Source organism: Punica granatum, chromosome 5 (assembly GCF_007655135.1).
Source record: "Punica granatum isolate Tunisia-2019 chromosome 5, ASM765513v2, whole genome shotgun sequence".
Lineage (NCBI taxonomy): Eukaryota > Viridiplantae > Streptophyta > Magnoliopsida > Myrtales > Lythraceae > Punica > Punica granatum.
This window is the reverse complement of record NC_045131.1, coordinates 7,625,875-7,648,852: the sequence shown is the minus strand read 5'-3', so window position 1 is coordinate 7,648,852 and position 22,978 is coordinate 7,625,875. Positions and strand designations below refer to the sequence as shown.

Below are 22,978 nucleotides of genomic sequence, written 5' to 3'. Positions count from 1 at the left end.
TTGTATATATATTGTTAGGAGATGAAATAAATGTTGTCAATTAATTATTGGCAGGAGCTTGAGGACAATAATAAGATTGCAGAGAGATTATCAAAAGTCAGATATCTAACTTAATTTGATCAGACACCCAAATCAACGGTCAATTTCATCTATACGTGTATTATTGGGAATATCACGATCCACTAATTTATTTTCCCGCATTTCGAAACTTCCATCAACTCTGTATGCAAATAAAACAAGTCCGTATAAACATAAAAGTGACAAACGAAATTTTGTTTACTATAATTAAACGAGAAGCAACCCCCCACGTTTTTCTGTTCGCGATGAACTTTAAATAAAAAACCATATATATATATACACACACACAGAGGACATATATGTGGTATAATTTATTAGGCATGTGAAGTGCACCTTTGCCACCGCATGCTTATATATTATCCAAGAAAAATGGTGGGTTCACCGACGCCTAAATTTACAACCGGAACTAATTCATGACCACGCATGCGCTCTCAGACTCCGGCCCATTTGAGACGATCGACGCCAATGTTCATGCTGAAAAAACTCATCGACTGATCACGTTCTAATGAAATTATGACCTGATATACATTAGATCCGCCTATATGCGCAATGTCACCACCCATAGCATCCACGAGGGCCTGTCCCGTTCCTCCTGCCGATCCCGAAGCATGAAGCTGCCTGGGGTACTGATCTGGCGTGCTTGTCCTCATCATCATAATCATCGAACGGGGTGATCGAGTCGAATGACCCCTGGCTCGCGAAACGCCTCCTCCCATGGTGGTAATCCAGCGGCTTGATGGACACGAAACCCAATGAGCTCGAAGAAGATGAGCGAACTATCAGGGACGATCTCTTCACGATCCCCATCTTCCACAGAACCCGGTGGAGGAAGCCGGATCTCCTGACGGCCTTCTTGGGGAGCCGTTTATCGGAGTTAGTCCCGGTGGTGCTCCGGAAGGAAGAGGGAGGAGGGGTGAGGGGAGGGAGAGACAAGTTGTCATGACGAGTCGTGAACAATGTGTGCTTGGGTGTGCCAGGCTCAGACTCCCAAATGAAGGGCACAGATCCAACAACACCTCCATAGTAAACCCTAAAGGAAGGGTTGGCAACGGAGCTCTCCTTTGAGAGGAGTTTGGAGACGAACTTGTTGTCATCATCTTCTTGGTTGATCATCAGCTGGAGGGAATTCCTAGAGGGATGATTGAGGCTGTGACCATTAGGGGTTGTTGGGTTGGGCATTTTGGCTCTCAAATTTGATGGCTATAGATGATATGGAATTCTTATGGGGCTTGTAATTGGATAGATTATGAAATGGAGATGGCTGTAGAGAGGAATGGGTTTATTGGATATTGGAGAGAGTATGAGGAGAGGTTTGGGAAAGAGGAGGAGGAGGAGAAGGAAGAGGAGTGAGCACAGGGCATCATGCATATGGTGGAGGTGGTGTTGGGGGATTGGGATATTGTTAATTTAAAGCTTGCTTTGCCCAAGATGAGCTACCCCAAATGTCAATGTAGGATCTACAACATCATACCTTTAATTTTTTTTTTTTATAATTTCTTTCAAATATTTACTTCTTTATTAAATAAACATAACCATCTCGAAGACGAGTAGCATCTGAGAGTATATATATAAGTTAAATGCCCTAGCTAAAGGCTCACTTCTTTCCCCCCTTTTTTTTTCTATCTTTATATCATTCATATACCTTCTATACTCCTTGATGCATAAAACTTGAGATCACGAGGTTTGATTTTATTGTAAAAGAAAAACTAGTACAATAGTTTTTTTTTTTAAATCACATGTTAAGAAGAAGCCAGTATGACATATATCAAATGTTGTCTCTGAAGCTGACAATTGGCCAACTGATTATCTTAATTTGGTTTTTGTTCTCTCTTTTCTTTATGCCCTTTGGGAGGCACGATTGATCTTTTGACTTGAAGATATTGGCTAGGTCTAAAATAGAATGGCCTTCTTGGCAGTTGGTGGTATATACAATCAGTTCTCTGACCTTCTCATATCTACTTATATTAATTAACTTCTTATGGATGTATGACCACTTATTTTTTATTAAATAATTCCAGATAGGAATATTTTTTTCTTTTTTAGTATAATATATAGACAGGTGGAAAAATTAAGAGGCCAAGGGAAGAAAATACTACACAATCAACTTACTTGCGAGTTTAATGGTTTTCGTGTTTCTTAAATTTCAAACCCGAGCTAATGCTACGACATATCACCATAGCTTCCGAAAGACATATGTATATATATGTTATGAATCAATCTCCATCAAGGATCCCACCGTCGCATATATAGAGGTGGAACACTATTCCCATGGGATCGAGTCTACATTTTGTGCTTCCCAATTCACAAATGTGGGAGATTAATTGGACCACAAACTAATCGAATTTGGTCCCACGTTAATTTATACCCGTATAAAATATTATAGTGAGGGGAATCACCAAGATACTTTCTTTCATCAGTCAGTTGGGGAGGAGTTTGACTCGAATTGATGATTTTTTTAAAAAAATTTGTAAGAGATGCCTATGACCTAATACAAGAATAGAAATAACAAACCTAAATAAAGGGGCACAGAAGTCCTACTAATGATAATCGAATCCCAGACCTCATGATTCAAAGCGGCAGCTTGTGCAATTACACCAAATCGTCTTCCTGGAATTCATGATTCTTTTTTTTTCGATTATAAGGAAGACTTACGAGCCTAGTACAAAGATAGGAAATTAAACGAAATAAAAAAACACATACATCCTTCTGGTGATGATTGAATTCAAGACCTCTCGATCTCGAGTCTGCGTATTGGCCATTGCATTAAGAATTCATGATTCTTTTAGTTGTATGCATCCTACATATACATATAGATTTATATAAAGGTGTACATTAATAACAAAGCGTGGGGTGCGTGCATTCTACTGAAGATTGCCACCTGGTTGGCATGTAAACGTCACTCTATTTATTATTGTGCCCCATTTTTGGTTATGAAAAAAGGCACCTTACATTTATTTTTAACGACAATTATTTGTTATCAGACCATTTATGGATCGAGATGGGCCCTGTCCGACGTCGGTTTTGGTCCTGACTATAATGTGTAATTAACGCGTGGATTTTTATATAATAATTAACACAAAAGTTTTTTGTTATTTTACTTATAGTTAAAATTTAAGATGTATTATATATTAGAGTTCGTTGGTTGAGATGAATCCATCATCAACGGTGAAGAGCATATCCCGACATTTTGGTACGCATGATGTTGGCCTGTGAAGTGTCTGATCTAGTAGATAGCTATTTTCTTTTTAATTATTTGGGGGCGCTTCTTCATCAAATATTAAATGATTTGTTATTAATTTATTAACAAAACTTCGTTTTCTTTGCAGTTCAAGACTATTTAAAATGCATATCAGAAGAAATTGATGAATGTAATGAATTAATTCAAGTGCATGATGACGGGTGTGGACCATTTATAACATTAATTTGGTCGTTATCGAAGGGGTCCTATGTAATAAATTAATACCGGGCAAATATCTCATGATCATCCTATGTGGTCCTTAGGAACCATTAGTCCGATTCTTTAATTTCATGGGCCAATGGTGGTGAAATTAAGTGAAAGTCAATACCTGAAATTACTTTTAACACGTACAACTTCTATGATTAATACAAGTTATGAGGGTTGTTAAAGTTCAAGTTTCCATCCGTTGGGTAAAAGGGCTAGTTGGTCAACAAATTGTTGCAACTAACATAGAGTTGGTTCCTGATTTTTCGGTGCGTACACTGCTATCCAAAATCCCAACGGGCTCCCAATCGATGGAGAGGTCATTTGGTTTTTAAATTGTTCAATTAATTTGAAGTAGTTCCAATTTGTTGTCTGCAGGTGTTCCTGTTGGAAATTATGGCTAACGGGTGAATGAGGAAATTGCTCACGAGCTAATGACTCTTGATTTTCTTGGCGGTTACAAGAAATGAATGGATTGCATTCATGAATAATCAAATGTCATTAACATGTATATTGAATATATGTGAATTATTCCCCATAAATGGAGAATAGGAAGAGTCATATAACGGATGGAACCCATAGTCTATAAAAGGGGCACACGGCAAAAAGGAAAGAGGACAAGAGAAAAAGTCTCCTGCCTTCCATTGCTTCCTATAGCCGATTGAAAAACAAGAAGAAAATTCGACCTCAAAAGTGTTCACGCTTCTCTTCGAGTTCGCTGAAGCGTTGCTGTTTGTGCTGCTGCTTCGCTTGTTGCCGTTTTATCCTGGGAAACGATTGTCCACGTAACCTCAAGCACCCAGGAGGGGACAATTCTGTTTCAAGGGGTTTGTGTCTAACACAGGACTCGGCTCTCTCTCGTATCTTTCGGTTTCGCCTTTGTTTCGGTTTGAATTTCCAAGTTCCTATACTAATGAAATTAAGTTAATTTGATAGTATTCTATTTGTCCGAATAGCTATTTGAATTATCGTTCAATTTTGTGACTTATTAAGGCTAATTAAATTTACGTCTTACAATCTTGAAACAGAATTTTGTTATTTGAACGATTCGAATGGCGTCGGGGAACGATGGAGATACGACCAACGGAAGCCAGACTACTGGCTCCGGCCCTGCTCCTATCTTGCCTAACCATTTGGTTAGCCAAAACGTGGCTGCTCCCTCGATGGTCCCTGTGAACCATGTCGAGAAGCCCGAGAAGTTCAATGGGTTGAACTTCAAGAGGTGGCAGCAAAAGATGCTATTCTACCTCACAACTCTGAACCTTGCAAGATTTTTGACTGAAAATGCTCCAACCCTATCTGTGGGGGAGTCAGATGTGCAGGCTCTCAGTGCGGTTGACGCTTGGAAGCACTCCGACTATCTCTGCCGGAATTATATCATGAATAGTCTTCATGATTCCCTGTATAGTGTCTATCAGGGGTTTAAGACGGCAAAAGAACTATGGGAATCCTTGGACCGTAAATATAAATCAGAGGATGCCGGTGCGAAGAAATTTCTCGTCGGACGATTCCTCGATTTTAAAATGGTGGATTCAAGGACCGTAATGAGTCAAGTGCAGGAATTGCAAGTGCTCTTACATGAGATTCAGGCTGAGGGAATGGCTCTAAGTGAATCCTTCCAAGTGGCTGTTGTCATTGAGAAACTGCCTTCTGGTTGGAAGGATTTCAAGAATTATCTGAAGCATAAGCGAAAGGAGATGACAATGGAAGATCTTGTTGTCAAGCTTCGAATTGAAGAAGACAATAAAAACTCTGGAAAGGATCTCATCCTCCCTGCTGCTAAGGTAAATGTCATGGAGCAAGGGCAAAGCTCTAAGAACAAAAAAGGCAAGAAGAAGCTGGGTACGAATGGAGGAGTCTTCAAGCCCAAGTTTCAGGGGAAATGCTTCAACTGTGACAAGAAAGGTCACAGATCTGCTGACTGCAGGCTCCCAAAAAGGAAAAAGGATCATGAAGCAAACGTGGTCAATGAAATGGCTCGAGATGTGGCAGACATCAACCTATCTGCTGTGGTTTCAGAGGTGAACCTCATTGGGTCCAACCCAAAGGAATGGTGGCTTGATACCGGTGCCACCAGACATGTGTGCTCAAATAGAGACCTGTTCTCTATGCTCGAACCGGTCACTGGGGAAAGGATCTATATGGGAAACTCTGCCCATTCTGCTGTTGAAGGTCAAGGAAAGGTAGTCTTAAAGATGACTTCAGGAAAGGAGTTGACTCTGAACAATGTATTGTACGTACCTGAGATTCGGAAGAATTTAGTCTCCGGGTCATTGCTGAACAAACATGGGTTCAGGATGGTTTTTGAGTCGGACAAAGTTATTCTGTCCAAGTCTGGAATGTACGTAGGAAAGGGATATGTATGTGACGGGCTTTTTAAGCTCAATGTAATGACCATAATCAATAAGAATTCTGGTTCTTCTGCGTATTTGATTGAGTCTCCTGATTTGTGGCATGGAAGACTAGGTCATGTTAATTATAATACTTTGCGTAGATTAATTAACTTGAATCACATACCTACATTCCAAATTGATTCACGGCACAAATGTGAAATTTGTGTTGAGGCAAAATTGACAAGATCACCCTTTCAAACGATTGAAAGGAACACCGAGCCACTAGATCTAATTCATAGTGATGTATGCGATTTAAAGTTCGCAACAACAAGAGGTGGTAATAATTATTTTATTACCTTTATCGATGATAGTACAAAATACTGTTACGTATATTTATTGAAAAGCAAAGATGAGGCCATAGAGAAATTTGTTCTCTATAAAAAATGAAGTTGAGAATCAACTCAACAAGAAAATCAAGAGATTGAGGAGTGACAGAGGAGGCGAATATGTAACGCCTTTCGGGGAATTCTGTGCACAATACGGAATTATACACGAAGTGACTGCACCCTATTCACCTCAATCGAATGGTGTTGCTGAACGCAAAAATCGCACATTGAAAGACATGATGAATGCGATGATATTAAGTTCAGGATTACCTCAAAATATGTGGGGTGAAGCAATATTGTCAAGCAATTACCTATTAAATAAGGTGCCTCGAAAGAAAAGGGAAAAGATACCTTATGAATTATTCAGAGGTAGGAGATCATCCTACGACCACTTGCGAGTGTGGGGGTGTTTGGCAAAAGTAGTCGTTCCGGCACCAAAGAAAGTAAAGATCGGTCCTAAGACGGTGGACTGCATCTTTATTGGCTATGCACATAACAGTAGTGCTTATCGATTTCTTGTGCATGAATCTAAGATTCCCGATATACACAAGAACACGATAATGGAATCAAGGAATGCATCGTTCTTTGAAGATGTATTTCCATGTAAATTGAATGAGGTATCGAGTTCATCAAAACGAACCTCGTGCACTATGAATGATGGACTTCATGACGTAGATCATGAAAGGCAGGGTTCGGATGAAGAGATTGAACCTAGACGCAGCAAAAGAGCTAGAATTGAAAAATCATTCGGGAATGATTTTCTGACATATTTGTTAGAAAATGAACCACAAAGCTATGCTGAAGCAGTAAATTCCTCTGAGGGACCTCTTTGGAAGGAGGCAATCAAAAGTGAAATTGATTCGATTCTGCGAAGTCACACTTGGGAATTAGTGGATCTCCCCACTAGTTGTAAACCCTTAGGATCCAAATGGATCTTTAAAAGGAAAATGAAAGCAGATGGATCCATTGATAAGTACAAGGCCAGGCTTGTAATTAAGGGATACAAGCAAAAGGAAGGCTTGGACTATTTTGATACTTATTCTCCTGTGACAAGAATAAATTCCATTAGGATGATACTTGCAGTTGCGGCATTGCGTAATTTGGAAGTTCATCAAATGGATGTGAAAACAGCTTTCCTAAATGGAGATTTAGATGAAGAAATCTATATGGAACAACCCGAGGGGTTCGTGGCTCCAGGAAAAGAAAGGAAAGTCTGTAAATTGGTCAAATCATTGTATGGGTTAAAACAAGCGCCAAAACAGTGGCACGAAAAATTCGATAATGCAATGATTTCCAAAGGATTTAAAATCAATGAGTGTGATAAATGTGTATACATTAAAGAAACAGAAAATGGTTACGTCATTTTATGTCTCTACGTGGATGACATACTCATTGTTGGTAGTGATGACAGAATGATCAAATCTACGAAGAATATGTTGAATTCAAGATTTGATATGAAAGATATGGGACTCGCTGATGTGATTTTAGGAATTAAAATCATGAGAACATCAGATGGACTAATTTTGAGTCAGTCACACTACATAGATAAAATTCTGGAAAAATTTACCAAAAATGATTCTGGAATTTCAAAGACTCCAATAGACAATAATCTTCATCTATCAAAGAATAGAAAAGAGAGTATTTCTCAGTTAGAATACTCGCAGGTCATTGGAAGTCTGATGTATCTGATGAGTTGTACTAGGCCTGATATTGCATACTCGGTTAGTAGACTCAGTAGATATACGAGTAATCCGAGTGGAGACCATTGGAAGGCAATTGTCAGGGTACTCAAATACCTTAGATACACTCGAGATTACGGGCTGCACTATACTAGATATCCAGCTGTCCTAGAGGGATACAGTGATGCGAATTGGATATCTGATATAACGGATTCAAAATCCACTAGTGGATATGTGTTCACACTAGCAGGTGCAGCAGTTTCATGGAAGTCCTCGAAACAAACTATTATCGCTAGGTCCACAATGGAATCTGAGTTTATTGCTCTGGATAAATGTGGAGAAGAAGCTGAATGGCTACGCCATTTTCTAGAGGGCATTCCTCAATGGGAAAAACCTGTGCCACCAATTTGTATCCACTGTGACAGTCAAACAGCAATTGGAAGGGCACAAAGTAATATGTATAATGGTAAGTCTAGACATATACGTCGTAGACACAACACCATTAGACAACTGATCTCAACTGGAATTATATCTATTGACTACGTGCGGTCAAAGGATAATATATCGGATCCGCTAACCAAAGGGTTAAGTAAAGAGCAGTTTGAGAAGTTGTCAAAGGGAATGGGTCTAAAGTCCATTAGAGGAAAGGTTTTATAGCGGACACCCAACCTAGCTGACTGGAGATCCCAAGATCTAAGTTCAATGGGACAACCAAGTTATAGAACCGAATCAAATCACTGTAGGGGAGAAAATCCCTGGACCATTCCTTGATGAAACAGTGATAAACGGATAAGGCTAGCAATCTAAATTGCTTTAATGATATGTGAAATCACCTATGTGAGAGGAAAGTGAGGCCGCTTTAGAGGAGAATTTTTATGGACTTAATTCTTCAGAAACTCTCGCAGAACCAGAACGGTGTTCCATGGCAAAAAAAAGGACACAACTATGAGAACCGAAGGAAGTCAGTTGAATCTTGTGTGAGGTGTGTAATATCTTTACACAAAACAGCAGAACAATTCAAGGACATCGTGTCTATTGGACTGCTAGTAAAGTACATGCATTTTCACAAGGGAAGGTTCAAGGGTGGTGACACCTACCTATCCTATACAGGTTCAACTGGTGAACACTATGTACGAGTCGAAACAAAACAATTTCCATTCATGTGGGGGATTGTTGGAAATTATGGCTAACGGGTGAATGAGGAAATTGCTCACGAGCTAATGACTCTTGATTTTCTTGGCGGTTACAAGAAATGAATGGATTGCATTCATGAATAATCAAATGTCATTAACATGTATATTGAATATATGTGAATTATTCCCCATAAATGGAGAATAGGAAGAGTCATATAACGGATGGAACCCATAGTCTATAAAAGGGGCACACGGCAAAAAGGAAAGAGGACAAGAGAAAAAGTCTCCTGCCTTCCATTGCTTCCTATAGCCGATTGAAAAACAAGAAGAAAATTCGACCTCAAAAGTGTTCACGCTTCTCTTCGAGTTCGCTGAAGCGTTGCTGTTTGTGCTGCTGCTTCGCTTGTTGCCGTTTTATCCTGGGAAACGATTGTCCACATAACCTCAAGCACCCAGGAGGGGACAATTCTGTTTCAAGGGGTTTGTGTCTAACACAGGACTCGGCTCTCTCTCGTATCTTTCGGTTTCGCCTTTGTTTCGGTTTGAATTTCCAAGTTCCTATACTAATGAAATTAAGTTAATTTGATAGTATTCTGTTTGTCCGAATAGCTATTTGAATTATCGTTCAATTTTGTGACTTATTAAGGCTAATTAAATTTACGTCTTACAGTTCCATTTGAGAATGCATTAAGAATGTTCCATCACAGAAACCTGTGACCTGCGTTATTGTGATATATTGGTCTCCTTACACACTTTATTTTCTTATTTTAGGCCATATCATTTTGTTTTTTTTTTTAACTTCATGACTCATGAGGCATGTCATTACCTGGCCTCACATACTACAACAGAGCTCATTATAGCTAGCGATTTTAATACCGCAGTTAGACCTTTCCGTGCGGTTGAGAAATTGCAGCGTAAGAGACCATCGGAAAATTGTTTTCGACCGCGATTTTTCACTCGCGGGATAAAAACAACTTTAATCTGCATTTACTAAACTGGAAGAAAAGGCCTGTTTACTAAAAGCTACATGACTGCATGGAAAGATGATTTCTTTACCAGCCAAATTGTTGGGATAACCCAATTTCGAATGGCTTCAAAATGCATGAAAATTTGATTTCTGCCATCAACTTGAAGCGGGCTTTTCTTTCGCCTTTCGTATAACATTATGAGCCTATAATAAGTCCTGACTAGCTAGTCTCGTGTACGGGCATATATATGCTTGATTAACCTCCAATTAGTTACCAATTTAAGTTTCCCCATGCGCATACTTGGAGGTTAAGATACTAATAATGTGCCATGGGAGTTGGAGAAAGCCAGCCGGGGGGGGGGGGGGAGGGTGGGGTCACTCTCAACTCAAGGATGCGTACAAGCCAAATGTAATTGAGTAGCTGAAATTCTGCAACATTTTAATTTTACAAGTGGAAACGCAAGCAATTGCATGTGAAAATTCATTCATAATTTCTCCCTCACTCTTTCTCTCAACTTATATTTATTTATATATAGATACCGTATGCTGACTAAGCTATTTCAGACAGATTCTATATATATATACACACGCACATATATGCATGTACTACGTATGTGTATATAAAATAACTTCAAGAAAAGGGAGGGCTTATCAAGCTTAATTAAGCACTGCATGGAGCCTGCAATCTGTCCACTCTCGATTCCCATTAATCATTTATATTAATTATTCCATACTTACTATCGAATATATGGATATAACCTCTAGTATATGGCTGATACATTTCGTACGGTCAACTATGTGATGTTATATATGCTAATGGAATAATTGGTTATAACAAGTTCATGCACCGGCCAGCCGGTTATATATATAACAAATACCTCATCCGATTCCTATATTTCGAGCATATATATAGAGATCGGGTATGTTCCTTTTCCCTCATTTGTTTCATATATATTGTGATTTCATGCTATGTATACGTAGCTAGGAAGAATTTTAGACCTCGAACGTAAGATATATATATATATATATATATATATGTCTAGATGTGATTCCTGCGTCGAGTCTGTATACCGACACAGCTTCCAAAACCCTAAAATATACTTTCTTGTAAATTAATTGATGCATCATTCCACCAACATGCAAGTATATAGTACACATGCATATTGTAACATACATGGTTAATCAATTGTAGATGCTGTCTCCTGATTTGTTAAGTCAAAAGTCCAGGACAGACTTCACCAATTCCCATATAGAGAAAGTTCTCTGTCTTTTTTTTTTTTTGGGGTCCTTGTTCTCTATCTATCTGCTTTTGAAAATATATATGCGTGTGGGAGGGATTGTGTATATATACATATACGTGTATGTATATATATATATATGCATGAATTCTTGCTATATATTTTTTGATGAATGAATTCATGCTATATTTGGTTAAAGAGGAGACAAAGACAAATGTCCTTTTAGAGTGGAGGATTTCATCTGACCCACCAGAGACATACAGGGACATCTAATTAATGTAAATATATATGCTATATGAAAGGTTCCAATGAGGTGATTATTATTAAATTATATGTGAAGTAATAAGCTGGTGAAATTGTGTTATTGAATTCATAATAATGATATTGTAATAACGATTGATTTATATTTTATAATTTAAGAGAACCCTGCTAAACTAATTTAGAGAGCCTTTTGGGGAAGGCCGCCGCCCAGCAAGGGAACCTCCGATCCACATGCAGGGGATCTTCAATCACAAGATATATATATCCCTAGCTAAGGTCATCCTTTTCCTTTATTCCCGTTAATTTCTGAGTCATGAGTCATTTTTTTATGTAATCTTTTTCTCGGGTTTTTGGATATTCTCAACTTATTTATTGAGACTAATTCCGCTTGGATATTGGTTTGCTCTTGATCACGAGCTAGGTGTTTTCAGTGAGTTATAATCTCTTGTAAATTGTTGCAGATTTAGTAAGCACTTAAGTTTTGATTCTGGAAAATTTCTCAACGATAAATGTGTTGCAACAGTAATGCATCTTTAGTCTGTTCAATATATCGCAATACCGCAGCAAAATTTCAATATTTGCTAATGTTAATGTCAAATCCCCGAATTGTGAGATACTATATCAAAAACTAATGACTTGCAAGTCTTGTACAAATGTTCTATCCATATGACCACCGAAAAAAATATACATTCTATCTATATTGTGTTGCTAGAGAGGCCATAGAGCAATATATATATATATATATATAGATACATATATTGTTCAATTTAGGGGTGAAAAACAAAAAAGCTGGACAAAAGTGGGCAAGTGACTGATGAAAGGACTCTACGCCATTCCCAATAATGGATATGGAAACTCGATCTTTATTCCCACTCAAAGGGTCCTCTAGATCAGGAGCAGAAACGCCATTTTGGAGACATATATCTTCAGTTCCTATGGGGGTATAAGTTGACTTTCATGGTGGAACTTGGAAGTGAGTACTCATAAAGAGAATCAATCGTGTCTGTTCATTTGAATCCTTCAAATCTCTAATTGGATACCAAATAGGAGAAATTAACTAACACGGGCTGGGTGTCGAACCCATTTTAGAAGAGAGCACGAAAAGGTAAAAGGAACTCATCTTCTCGAGTCATATATTACGATATATTACGATTCTTGACAATCAAGCAAGAATATTCTGAGTATCTTACATATACATATTTTAGGCTAGTTATCTATAGTTTCCTAGTTAATAGCTGGCACTTGGCCTATATGTACATGTTCTTATCAGTAATACAATTCGACAGAGAATTGTCCATTAATCTTGTCTTTACAAAGTTTTCATGGTATCAGAGCAGTTGGCCTAAGGGCAAGCTCATCACGTACCTTCTCTGCATCATGTCTGGTGATCAGACACTTGCACCTCTTGCAGGAAGCGGAGGGAATCAGCCACAATTGGCTGCACTACTTTCTCCCTACACCGTCACTTCGTCTGATGGCACCGGGGTTCAGCTGATTAGTTATAAGCTGAACGGGGACAATTACCTCACATGGTCCCAGTTGATGCGGATATCACTTCGCGCGAAGAACAAATTAGGGTTCATTGATGGAACCCTCCGTGAACCAGCAGAAGGAGAGCCGAACAGGGCTCTATGGGTGATAGCAAACTCCACGGTTGTTGCATGTATTGCAAATACGTTGGAGAAAGATCTTCAACCAAGCATCGCTTGTATCGAGAATGCAAGAATTCTCTGGGACGACCTGAAACAACGGTTCTCCCAAGGTAATGAAACCCGAATTTATCAACTAAAATGCGAAATTTATCAGTTGAAGCAGGATGGCAGACCTGTCTCAGAGTATTACTCATTGCTCAAGGGTCTCTGGGATGAACTCGATCAATTGCTCGAAGAAACTGGCTGCACTTGTGCATGCATTTGTGGAATTGGAGCGACCCGAGCTGCACAAAGAGAGAAAGAAAAAGCTCATCAATTTCTCATGGGTTTGAACTCCAATTTCAACACAGTCCGGTCAAATATACTCAATCTCGAGATTTTTCCTTCTCTCAGTCGAGTATTTCAGATGGTGATTCATGATGAGCGGCAAAGAATTGTAATCCGTGCCCAAGAGACAGGACCGGAGGCTGCTGCGTACATGGCGAGAGGAGGCAGAGAAATCCAGCAGGTGACAGATCAGAGAAGCGAAAGAAACGAGCGACCTCACTGTGATTTTTGTAATAGAATCGGGCATACGAGGAATACCTGCTGGAAGCTTCACGGAAGACCGGCATCTGGAGAGCTTCAGCACGCCTCTGCTCGCAAACATCAAGCGGCGGAAAACCCTAGTTCCTGGGAATCGCGGAACAGAAGCTGGGAACAGGGGCAACCCAGAAATTGGGAGAACCGGACGAATTGGGAGAACCGGATGAATAGGCCCAAGACAGGAAAGAAGACCGGGAGATTTGCTGGGCCGGGCCGTGCGAATCAGGCCCACGTTGTCCAAACGGCAACAAACAGCAATTTAGGAGGAACACAAGCCCAGTCTACGTTCCCTTTTTCGGAGGCTCAAATTCAGCAGATTCATCGGTTATTAGCAATGAACAACGGTGATGACGAAGCTGAAATACAGACTGGTAACTTATTTAATGATTTTGTTATTTGCAACAATGAATGGATTATAGATACTGGAGCCTCTAGACATATGACGGGCTGCTCGGATTATTTAATTGAGGCATCTCCAATTATTGGGAGTTCCCCCGTTTTCATCCCAAATGGAAAGACAACCCAAGCCGTTAGAGTTGGCAGAGTGCATCTTGGAGGAGCTATTAATCTGTCTGGAGTATTATGGATTCCAGATTTCACTTGCAATTTAATCTCTGTGTCTCAACTATCGGATGAGATGGGATGTCTAATAAAATTCAATTCTGAATTGTGTCTCATACAGGACCGTGCGAGGAGGATGATTGGAATCGGTGAGCGCCGAGGGGGGGTCTATTATATGAAATGTGCGGCATCGAAGATTAACGTTGATCTAGTAGCAGCTGTCAAGACGAATGATGTGTGGCATAGAAGGCTCGGACATCCATCTCGTCATGTTCCGTTTCGAGGTCTACCAGTTAATGAATTTTTGAATAAAGAATGTGAGGTCTGTCACAAGGCTAAGCAGACTCGATCTTATTTCCCAAATAGTATGAATAAAGCTAGCTTTTTATTCCAACTAGTGCATGTGGATATATGGGGACCGTACAGAGCACAGTCTCATTCCGGGGCTTATTATTTCTTGACGATCGTTGATGATTTCAGCCGAGGATTGTGGGTTTACCTATTGCGAGAGAAATCAGAAGCTAAGCGATATTTAATTAATTTCTGCAACCTCATTAAAAATCAATTTAATCGGGTCGCGAAGATCATTCGTAGTGACAATGGAGCGGAGTTTTTATCTCGAGAGTTGCAGGATTTCTTCTCGCAACACGGTATTATACATCAAACCTCTTGCACCGATACGCCTCAACAAAATGGGCGTGTAGAAAGGAAGCATCGCCATATACTCAATGTGGCACGGGCTCTATTGATCCAAGCATCACTACCAGTTCATTTTTGGGGAGAGTGCATCCTAACGGCAGCCTATCTTATTAATATCACCCCGACACAGCTCCTTGATGGAAATAGTCCATATGAAGTAATTTTTGGAAAGGTTCCAACTTACTCGCACTTACGGGTTTTTGGGTCCCTGTGTTATGCACAAATCAGACCGATGCCCAAAGATAAATTCAAGGCACGAGCAAGGAAGTGTGTCTTTGTTGGCTATCCTTATGGAAAGAAAGGGTGGCGAGTTTATGATCTGGAGGCAAGAAGAATTTTTGCGTCAAGAGATGTCAAATTCTATGAGGACATCTTTCCTTTTGCTGATCAGTACGACAATGATCAGGATGTAAGAATTCGGGATACACCGTTCTTCATTGATTCGTCCTCGTTAAATTACCAGCCGGCGATTGGACAGGGGGAGTCGCCCAGTCCAGCTGCACCAAGACAAATGCCCACAGGGCTGATACACGGCCCAATCAGTGGCCCAAATATGGCCCAACATCAGGAGTCCATTGACATGAGGCGCGACCCGGGTTTCAAGGCTTCGACCCGCGAACTCGCGCGCGACCCGATACCCACAGAACGGACACGCGACCCGATCTCTATTCCGCCTGGGCCTCAGTCCGTGGATTTCTCTCAACTTGGGCCGGCTTTGGCTCTAGAAAACTTCATTTTGTCTGGGCCTCAACCTACAGCTGAGCCCATTATCACCAGTCCTTCTCATTCTTCACACGTACGACGGTCAGATCGCATTCGACGACCGCCGGCTCATCTTAAAGATTTTATATGCCACACTGTCACACATTACCCCCCTCAACACTTGGCCTCACCTGTTCCATCATACTCCACAGGTACGTCCTATCCAATCAAGCAATATTTGTCTTATTCAGGTGCTACCGATAAATATGTTTCTTTTCTGGCGGCTATAGACTCTGATACAGAGCCTCAGACATATCAAGATGCTGTCAGAGACCCTCGATGGCAGGCAGCAATGAACGAGGAACTACGAGCACTCGAGTTAAATGGAACATGGACTCTTTCTTCATTACCTCAGGGCAAGAAACCCATCAGTTGTAAATGGGTCTATAAGATTAAGCGGCGAGCTGACGGATCTATTGAGCGTTACAAAGCTCGCCTTGTAGCGAAAGGGTTCACACAGGTTGAAGGGATCGATTTTCACGAAACTTTTGCCCCAGTCGCCAAACTCGTGACAGTCCGCTGTTTTCTTGCTGTAGCAGTCGCCAAGCAATGGGAGATCCACCAAATGGATGTCCATAATGCCTTTCTTCATGGTGATCTATGCGAAGAAGTATACATGTCTCCTCCACCTGGTCTCGGTACTGTTCAACCAGGACAAGTTTGTCGACTGCATAAGTCTCTATATGGACTTTGCCAGGCATCTCGAAACTGGTTTTCTAAACTTACTGATGCTTTGTATGCTTTCGGCTTCAAACAATCTAGAGCAGATCACTCACTTTTCACCTTTTCTAGAGGTACGGTGTTCCTTTCGGTACTTGTTTATGTGGATGATCTCATCATTGCTGGGAACTCGTCTAGACATTGTACCTCATTCAAGGAATATCTCAAGTCATGCTTCCGCATCAAAGACTTAGGTTTTTTGCGATACTTCCTTGGCATTGAGGTCTCTCGCATGAATTCGGGGTTATTTCTCTGCCAGCGCAAGTATGCCATAGATATTTTATCTGAATGCGGGATGTTAGGATCACGGCCCTCTGATTTCCCTATGGAGCAGAATCATCATCTCGCGTCCGATTCAGGGGCCGTTTTCTCCGATCCGGGTCGTTATCGCCGTCTAGTTGGACGGCTTCTCTATCTCACAATAACAAGGCCGGAGCTTAGTTATTCTGTTCAAATTTTAACTCAGTTCATGCAAGACCCTCGACAGGATCATTGGGATGCAGCTCTTAGAATACTACGCAATATCAAGCAGTCGCCTGGACAAGGCATTTTTCTCCGGCCAGATTCTTTTGAGCTCTCTGCCTTCTGCGACTCTGATTGGGCCAGTTGCCCCATGACACGACGGTCTCTGACTGGCTATTTCATCACTCTTGGAGGGAGTCCTATATCCTGGAAGACAAAGAAACAGACCACTGTTTCTCGTTCCTCTGCTGAAGCTGAATACAGGGCAATGGCTGCTACAGTCAGTGAAGTAATTTGGTTACGCAGTCTACTGTCTTCTCTCGATGTTCACTCATCTCGGCCTACAAAACTCTTTTGCGACAACCAAGCAGCTTTACATATTGCTGCCAATCCGGTATTCCATGAACGGACCAAGCACATTGAGATTGATTGCCATTTTATTCGAGATCATATTCGCTCAAACATCATCACTACCGCTCACGTCTCCACGAAGCATCAACCGGCGGACATTTTCACTAAGGCCTTAGGTCGAGATAGATTCTGTTTTCTCCTCAGCAAGTTGGGCGTTCGGAATCCTCACGCTCCAACTTGAGGGGGAGTATTACGATATATTACGATTCTTGACAATCAAGCAAGAATATTCTGAGTATCTTACATATACATATTTTAGGCTAGTTATCTATAGTTTCCTAGTTAATAGCTGGCACTTGGCCTATATGTACATGTTCTTATCAGTAATACAATTCGACAGAGAATTGTCCATTAATCTTGTCTTTACAAAGTTTTCATCATAAACCGATCGAATCATTTCAAGAAGGATCTTTTGGACTCCATGGTAAGTCAGTCAGTGACGCCCAGGTGCTATAACCGATGACCGAACTGCCTATCTGTTGTTGCACATGTACATGTCCTTAGCACGAGTTCCTTTGGGGTGGGGGGGAGATCAAATTGGTAATGACAGAAAGAATTATAAGCTGGAAAGCATTTCCTCAAGGATGCCTGCGTGCTTGTGGGATATTTGTTAAATCCATATTAGTGATTATTTGTTCCATTGAGCTGAGCCCAAATTTTTTTTTTCTTTTTCGATGAATAGAGCCCAAAATATTATTCTCGTCAATCATAACCAAAACTGGGCAAAAGATGAGATCGTTGGCCCAAACAATTTTGGGCCTTTGGTTATGGATTTTTTTTATTGGCTGGTCTGATAAGGTGGTTCCGGAACTGTTTGAATTCAGAGTTAAAGTTACTTTGATTTTGATTTTGATTTTGATTGTGAAAAAGGATAAATGAGATGTGATTATAAATTTGACTTGGAAAACGTATGTTTTTGTTGTATAGTGTGTTAAGTTAAAGTTAAAGTTAAAATTTTTGAATTGGGAAATGTGTATTTTTGTTGTGTAGTGTGTTGAGTTAAAGTTAAAGTTAAAATCAATTGTCTTTGAATCCAAACCGAAAAAATCGAATATTGTCCCCCAAGAAATGACAAAATCTCAATTCTCAGCATGGTTGAGCAATAAATAAATATTATTAGTCAGTCACTTTATAGTGTAATACCCAATCAAAACGCATGAAAATAAGAAACTGACGCACACAATGTGTCCACGAATCCCTACTTATAAACATTCTGATTGGTTTTTACTCATTCAAACCTCAATCATTTTTTATTTTCGTTGAGCAACATCGAAACTACCAAACTAAACACCTAATAGAACTGAATATCATAGGAAATTAATAAATGGCACGCAGGATCAACTTCATTGACAGTTAAAGATGATCCCGCTAACTTGAACGTGACCGTAGGCAAAATATGAATTCTTTCACTAACACTATTCGCAATTCTCTTAACCAAAGTAGGAATCGAACCAGCTGCCCTCATGAAGATGGGAAAAGCATGTGGTCTCTTGTTTCTTCAAGTAGACCACGAATACTTGCGCTTTCCATATGCTACTCCATCAGTTTCACAGAGAGCAAAGAGTTCGAAATTATTTACGTCGGTGATTTTACTGCCGATTTTTCGATACAACTTAACTGGATAACTAACAGTAACATTTTGCATGTTCATCAATCGGGAAATCGTTTCCTCTGTCAACCTATCGATAGTACTAAATGCTGGATGCACACGACACGACATCGACTATATCAAAAAAAATCTTCAATGTATTTCCAATTTTATGGGTCAATTTTCCATAGGGATATTTTTCCTGTGGTTCTGACTTCCTATGCTTGTCCAATCTCCATTGGTTAGGACAATATCTTTATATTGCAAAAGTCACTAAAAGAAAATCGACCGAACAAAAAATAAAATTGTTCTGTATATTTATATTGAACAATTTTTTTTTTTTAAGTTAGAAAATAATTTAAATTTCTATTCTAAAATCTTATCACATAATTCTCTTGTTGAGCAGCGCTTCCCTGCACCCGGAGCATATAAGCTCAGAGACTGCCAGGCAATCCACTGACGCTCCTTTGTAGCTGTTGTGACCGTGGGCTTACACGCACCGGGAGCACAGAATGTTCCCTTGAACCCCAGTCCTGACGGAAAGGCGAAGCCTTGCCATGGAAGCGACAACCGAAGCAACTACCCTTCTACGCCTTGCTTACAGTCAGACGTAGCTCTTCTTCCTCCTCCTCCTCTTCCTTCTTCTCTGTCTCTCTCTCTCTCTCTCTCTCTCCCCCCCCCCCCCTCTCCCCCCCCCCCCCCCCCCTCCCCCCCTCCCCCCCCCCCCCCCCCCCCCCCCCCTCTCGCGAGACAGCGGTTGCCCGGTTTCAAAGGTAAAAATGGTACCTTTGCATGCTACTACTGCACAAATTTGTTTGAGCTTCTCCGGGTCTGGGCAACGGTGAAAATAAACCAAAAATTCGCCTGTTGCAAACTGTTGATGATCTGATTGTGGGTCTCTCTATTTGTCCCTTTTCTGCTTAGCTTAGCTTCTTTCGCTAGTCTCTGGGATGGTTGAAGGTTGTTGGCGTGAGTGTCTTCTGTTTGTGCTGCTGATTGTGAGGATTGTTTGTGACAATTATTCTTGTCGGAGCAATTTCTTAGCTTTTCTGTCAGTTTGCTGTATCCCATCACGGTTTTCTTTGTTTCAAGCCTTTCTCGAGCTCGGTTTGATTTGGCTTGTAATGTTGCCCTTGAAGTGAAATTCAACCTTCTGATCTATGTAAAGCAGGACTTTGATGTAAGCTAGTCCCATCCATGATGTTCTTTATGAATATGTAATTCTTTCCCTTGCTTGCATCTACATATGTCGGGCTTCTCAGCATGAGATGGGTAGTGTCTCTGAAATATGTGGTCGAGCCGGAACTCGACGTTCTGTCTGCTCTTTTGGTTACATCATCAGTTCAGAATCAAGTATTTTGCAGTGTCTCTAAAAGGGTTTGTTGTTATATATGGTCTGGAAGGTTTTCACAATTGTCTGATGTTTCCTCTGGGATGATTGATTATTATGTCTTCAGGTCACATGGACGTGAGGATCGGATTTTTCGTTCTTGTGGTTTTGGGTGCCCTGGGGACCTCTAGTGCGAGACAACTGCCCCGTAATTTGGAAGGTACTTTTAGAAATTCCATACGATGGTGGTACTTTCCCATCCTTTTCTGTTAGTAATATTTTCTAAATGACGATGAACGAATCGGTTTTAGCAGAGTCGTGTCTCACGTATCCAAAAACTGACATCCTTTAGTAATTATAGCGACTCAGCTCTTACATAACATTTCCTAACTCCATGTGCCGTATGCACACTTTCCTCTTGCTTTTAGTTTAAGACCTCGGATCTCTTTCCTCTTGCATTTAAAGAATGAAATGCTGCTCCTTGTATCAGCATTGAACTACCCAGAACAAGGTTCGGGAAATGTGGTTAGGATTAGGAATGACAAGGTATGCACTTTGTGCGAGGAATATGCCACTATGGCATTGGATTACCTAACCGCAAACAGCACCAAGAGAGAGATCCTTGCGCTTCTTTATATGGGCTGCTCACAGCTGCCCGAAGCATTCCAGCCAGAGGTACTCTCTCTCACATAGATGCCTGCCATTTGCTGCATGAGACACCGATTTTTGTCTCCTCCATAACATCAAGATTATGAATCAGTTTTGCGTACCTGGCATTCCTTTATTATTGTATGGTCCCTTGTATCTAATATTCATGTAGTGATTGCCAAGAATATGAAAATGAAGCTAGTGCGAGCTTTAAAACTTGAACTCCTCAATTCGTAATACCTTCTCACCTGTGTTACTTACATTGTTTTATGAAAATGTCAACTTATTCTTGTATATAGAGAACTGCATGAATCACTGAATAAGGAAAAGCACTTGCATCTGATGATCACGTTGGCTTCCATCCAAGCATTCTTGGTTATCCGAATGCTGAGCTGATATGCTATCAAAAGGTGATCTTAGTCTGATCTCTATGTCTTCCTGATACTTGTAGTGCATCACTTTGGTGGACCATTATGCTCCTCTGCTCTTCAAGGAGATCTCTTCACTTCAACCTGGGGAAATTTGTGAGAAGGTGGACCTCTGCCAAAAAGTGGCAATGATATCTTCACAAATTAAGGAAGATAGCTGCGACTTTTGTCAGAATGCTGTTTCGGAATTGATGGACAAGTTGAAAGATCCTGATACCCAGGTTCGTACTCGCATATTTTACTCAATGTTTGCTGTTAAGATTCTGGCAATCTAATGCATGGAGCTTGACGTCAAAGAAATTTCTCTGCAAAGATAAGCACGTCTTTTCCAAAAATCTATTTAATTATGTTCTGCTATCCAGAGGTTCTAACAACTGAAACCATCTCTATGCTCCATTTTTCTTCTCCCTTTGAAGCGTCAATCTATGTACAACTAATCATTAATATGAAAATCCGATGGTAGAAGTCACTTTTTGACTGCTCTATTTTTCCGATATGTGTATAATTTTGAGATTTTAGACATGCAAATCTGTTCACTAGACCTACAGCCAGAGAATCTGAAAGGCTGGTTTGCTGATTTTTTGCCCAACTACTAGTATCTTTTTCCATCAACTACAAGACGTTCTTCATGATTCCTTCGTGTTTCAGATGGACATAATTCAACTGCTTCTGAAGGCTTGTAATTCCATGCAAAACTACGTGAAAAAGGTAAAACTGCAGGTTGTCTTTCCTCACCTTACTCTGATAACAAGACTAATCGGAGCTATCTGTCCAAACATTTTACTGATGTTATCATGCCGATTAAATTAAGAATCTGATTTTACGAAGCCATATCGCTTCGTTCGGTCGAATATAGGCAACAGTCAGAGCTCCCATGAGTTAATAGTGTAGTCAGTGGCTGTAATTGTAGGACACAAACTTACTCTTCTGTGCTAGTACCAAACAAATTCTCTCTATAAATCTCGTAAGAATGTCACTATGTTGTTGGCAAATGGGGGCTGCACCACTACGAAGTAAGAACTGAAGATTCAATTCGCACACACATTTAGCTGTCACTTTCTCTGATCTTGAATCGTTCGGTTTTTGGCAGTGCAAGAGGATGGTGCTTGAGTATGGCCCTCTAATTATTGACAATGCAGAGGAATTTCTGGAGAATACCAATATCTGCACTGCAATCCGTGCCTGCTCTGCATCGTCAACCGTCAAAGAAGTTGCATTGCCTACTTCACAGGAGGCGGTGGTGCTGTCTGATTCGTGAAGCTCGAGTTTGCAGTATAATAGATGACCGCATAAAACCGGCTTTTACGTGTGCACTCATTTAAAATATCTACAGTCTGTATTTCTCTGTCCAGTGCTAAGTTAGCCGAACAACTACATGAACTGGGGAGTTCGGGAGACTCCCAACGAGAGATGTGATTCGGTACTTAACGGAAACTCTCAGCTGTATATGCCTCTTTTATCGTATCACATAGTTTTTCGGGTATTAGTTAGCAAACTATCATTTATTCGAATGACTTGTTCCGAGTTCCACCAGGAAATGTAATGCTTAATTCATCAATTCATGCTTCTGCTCGCTAGCCAGTCGAGCCTCTACCTTACCTTTAACATGAAGCTT

The 22,978-nt window shown here is 40.5% G+C and overlaps 2 protein-coding genes across 2 annotated transcripts; one reads left to right on the top strand and one right to left on the bottom strand.

The window, feature by feature from the left end:
* Positions 1-223: 223 nt before the first annotated feature.
* On the bottom strand, positions 224-1,597 carry LOC116206947. The gene has a single exon (XM_031539786.1). The coding sequence runs from the start codon at positions 1,255-1,257 to the stop codon at positions 631-633; it is 627 nt and encodes a 208-aa protein (XP_031395646.1). The 5' UTR covers positions 1,258-1,597; the 3' UTR covers positions 224-630.
* Positions 1,598-19,417: 17,820 nt separating this feature from the next.
* Positions 19,418-22,921, top strand: LOC116207401 (proactivator polypeptide-like 1). The gene is made up of 7 exons (XM_031540319.1): positions 19,418-19,629; positions 19,687-19,730; positions 20,415-20,507; positions 20,778-20,962; positions 21,387-21,584; positions 22,012-22,083; positions 22,454-22,921. Exons 3-7 carry the CDS (start codon positions 20,420-20,422, stop codon positions 22,619-22,621), a joined length of 711 nt encoding a protein of 236 aa, XP_031396179.1. The 5' UTR covers positions 19,418-19,629; positions 19,687-19,730; positions 20,415-20,419; the 3' UTR covers positions 22,622-22,921.
* Positions 22,922-22,978: the final 57 nt, after the last annotated feature.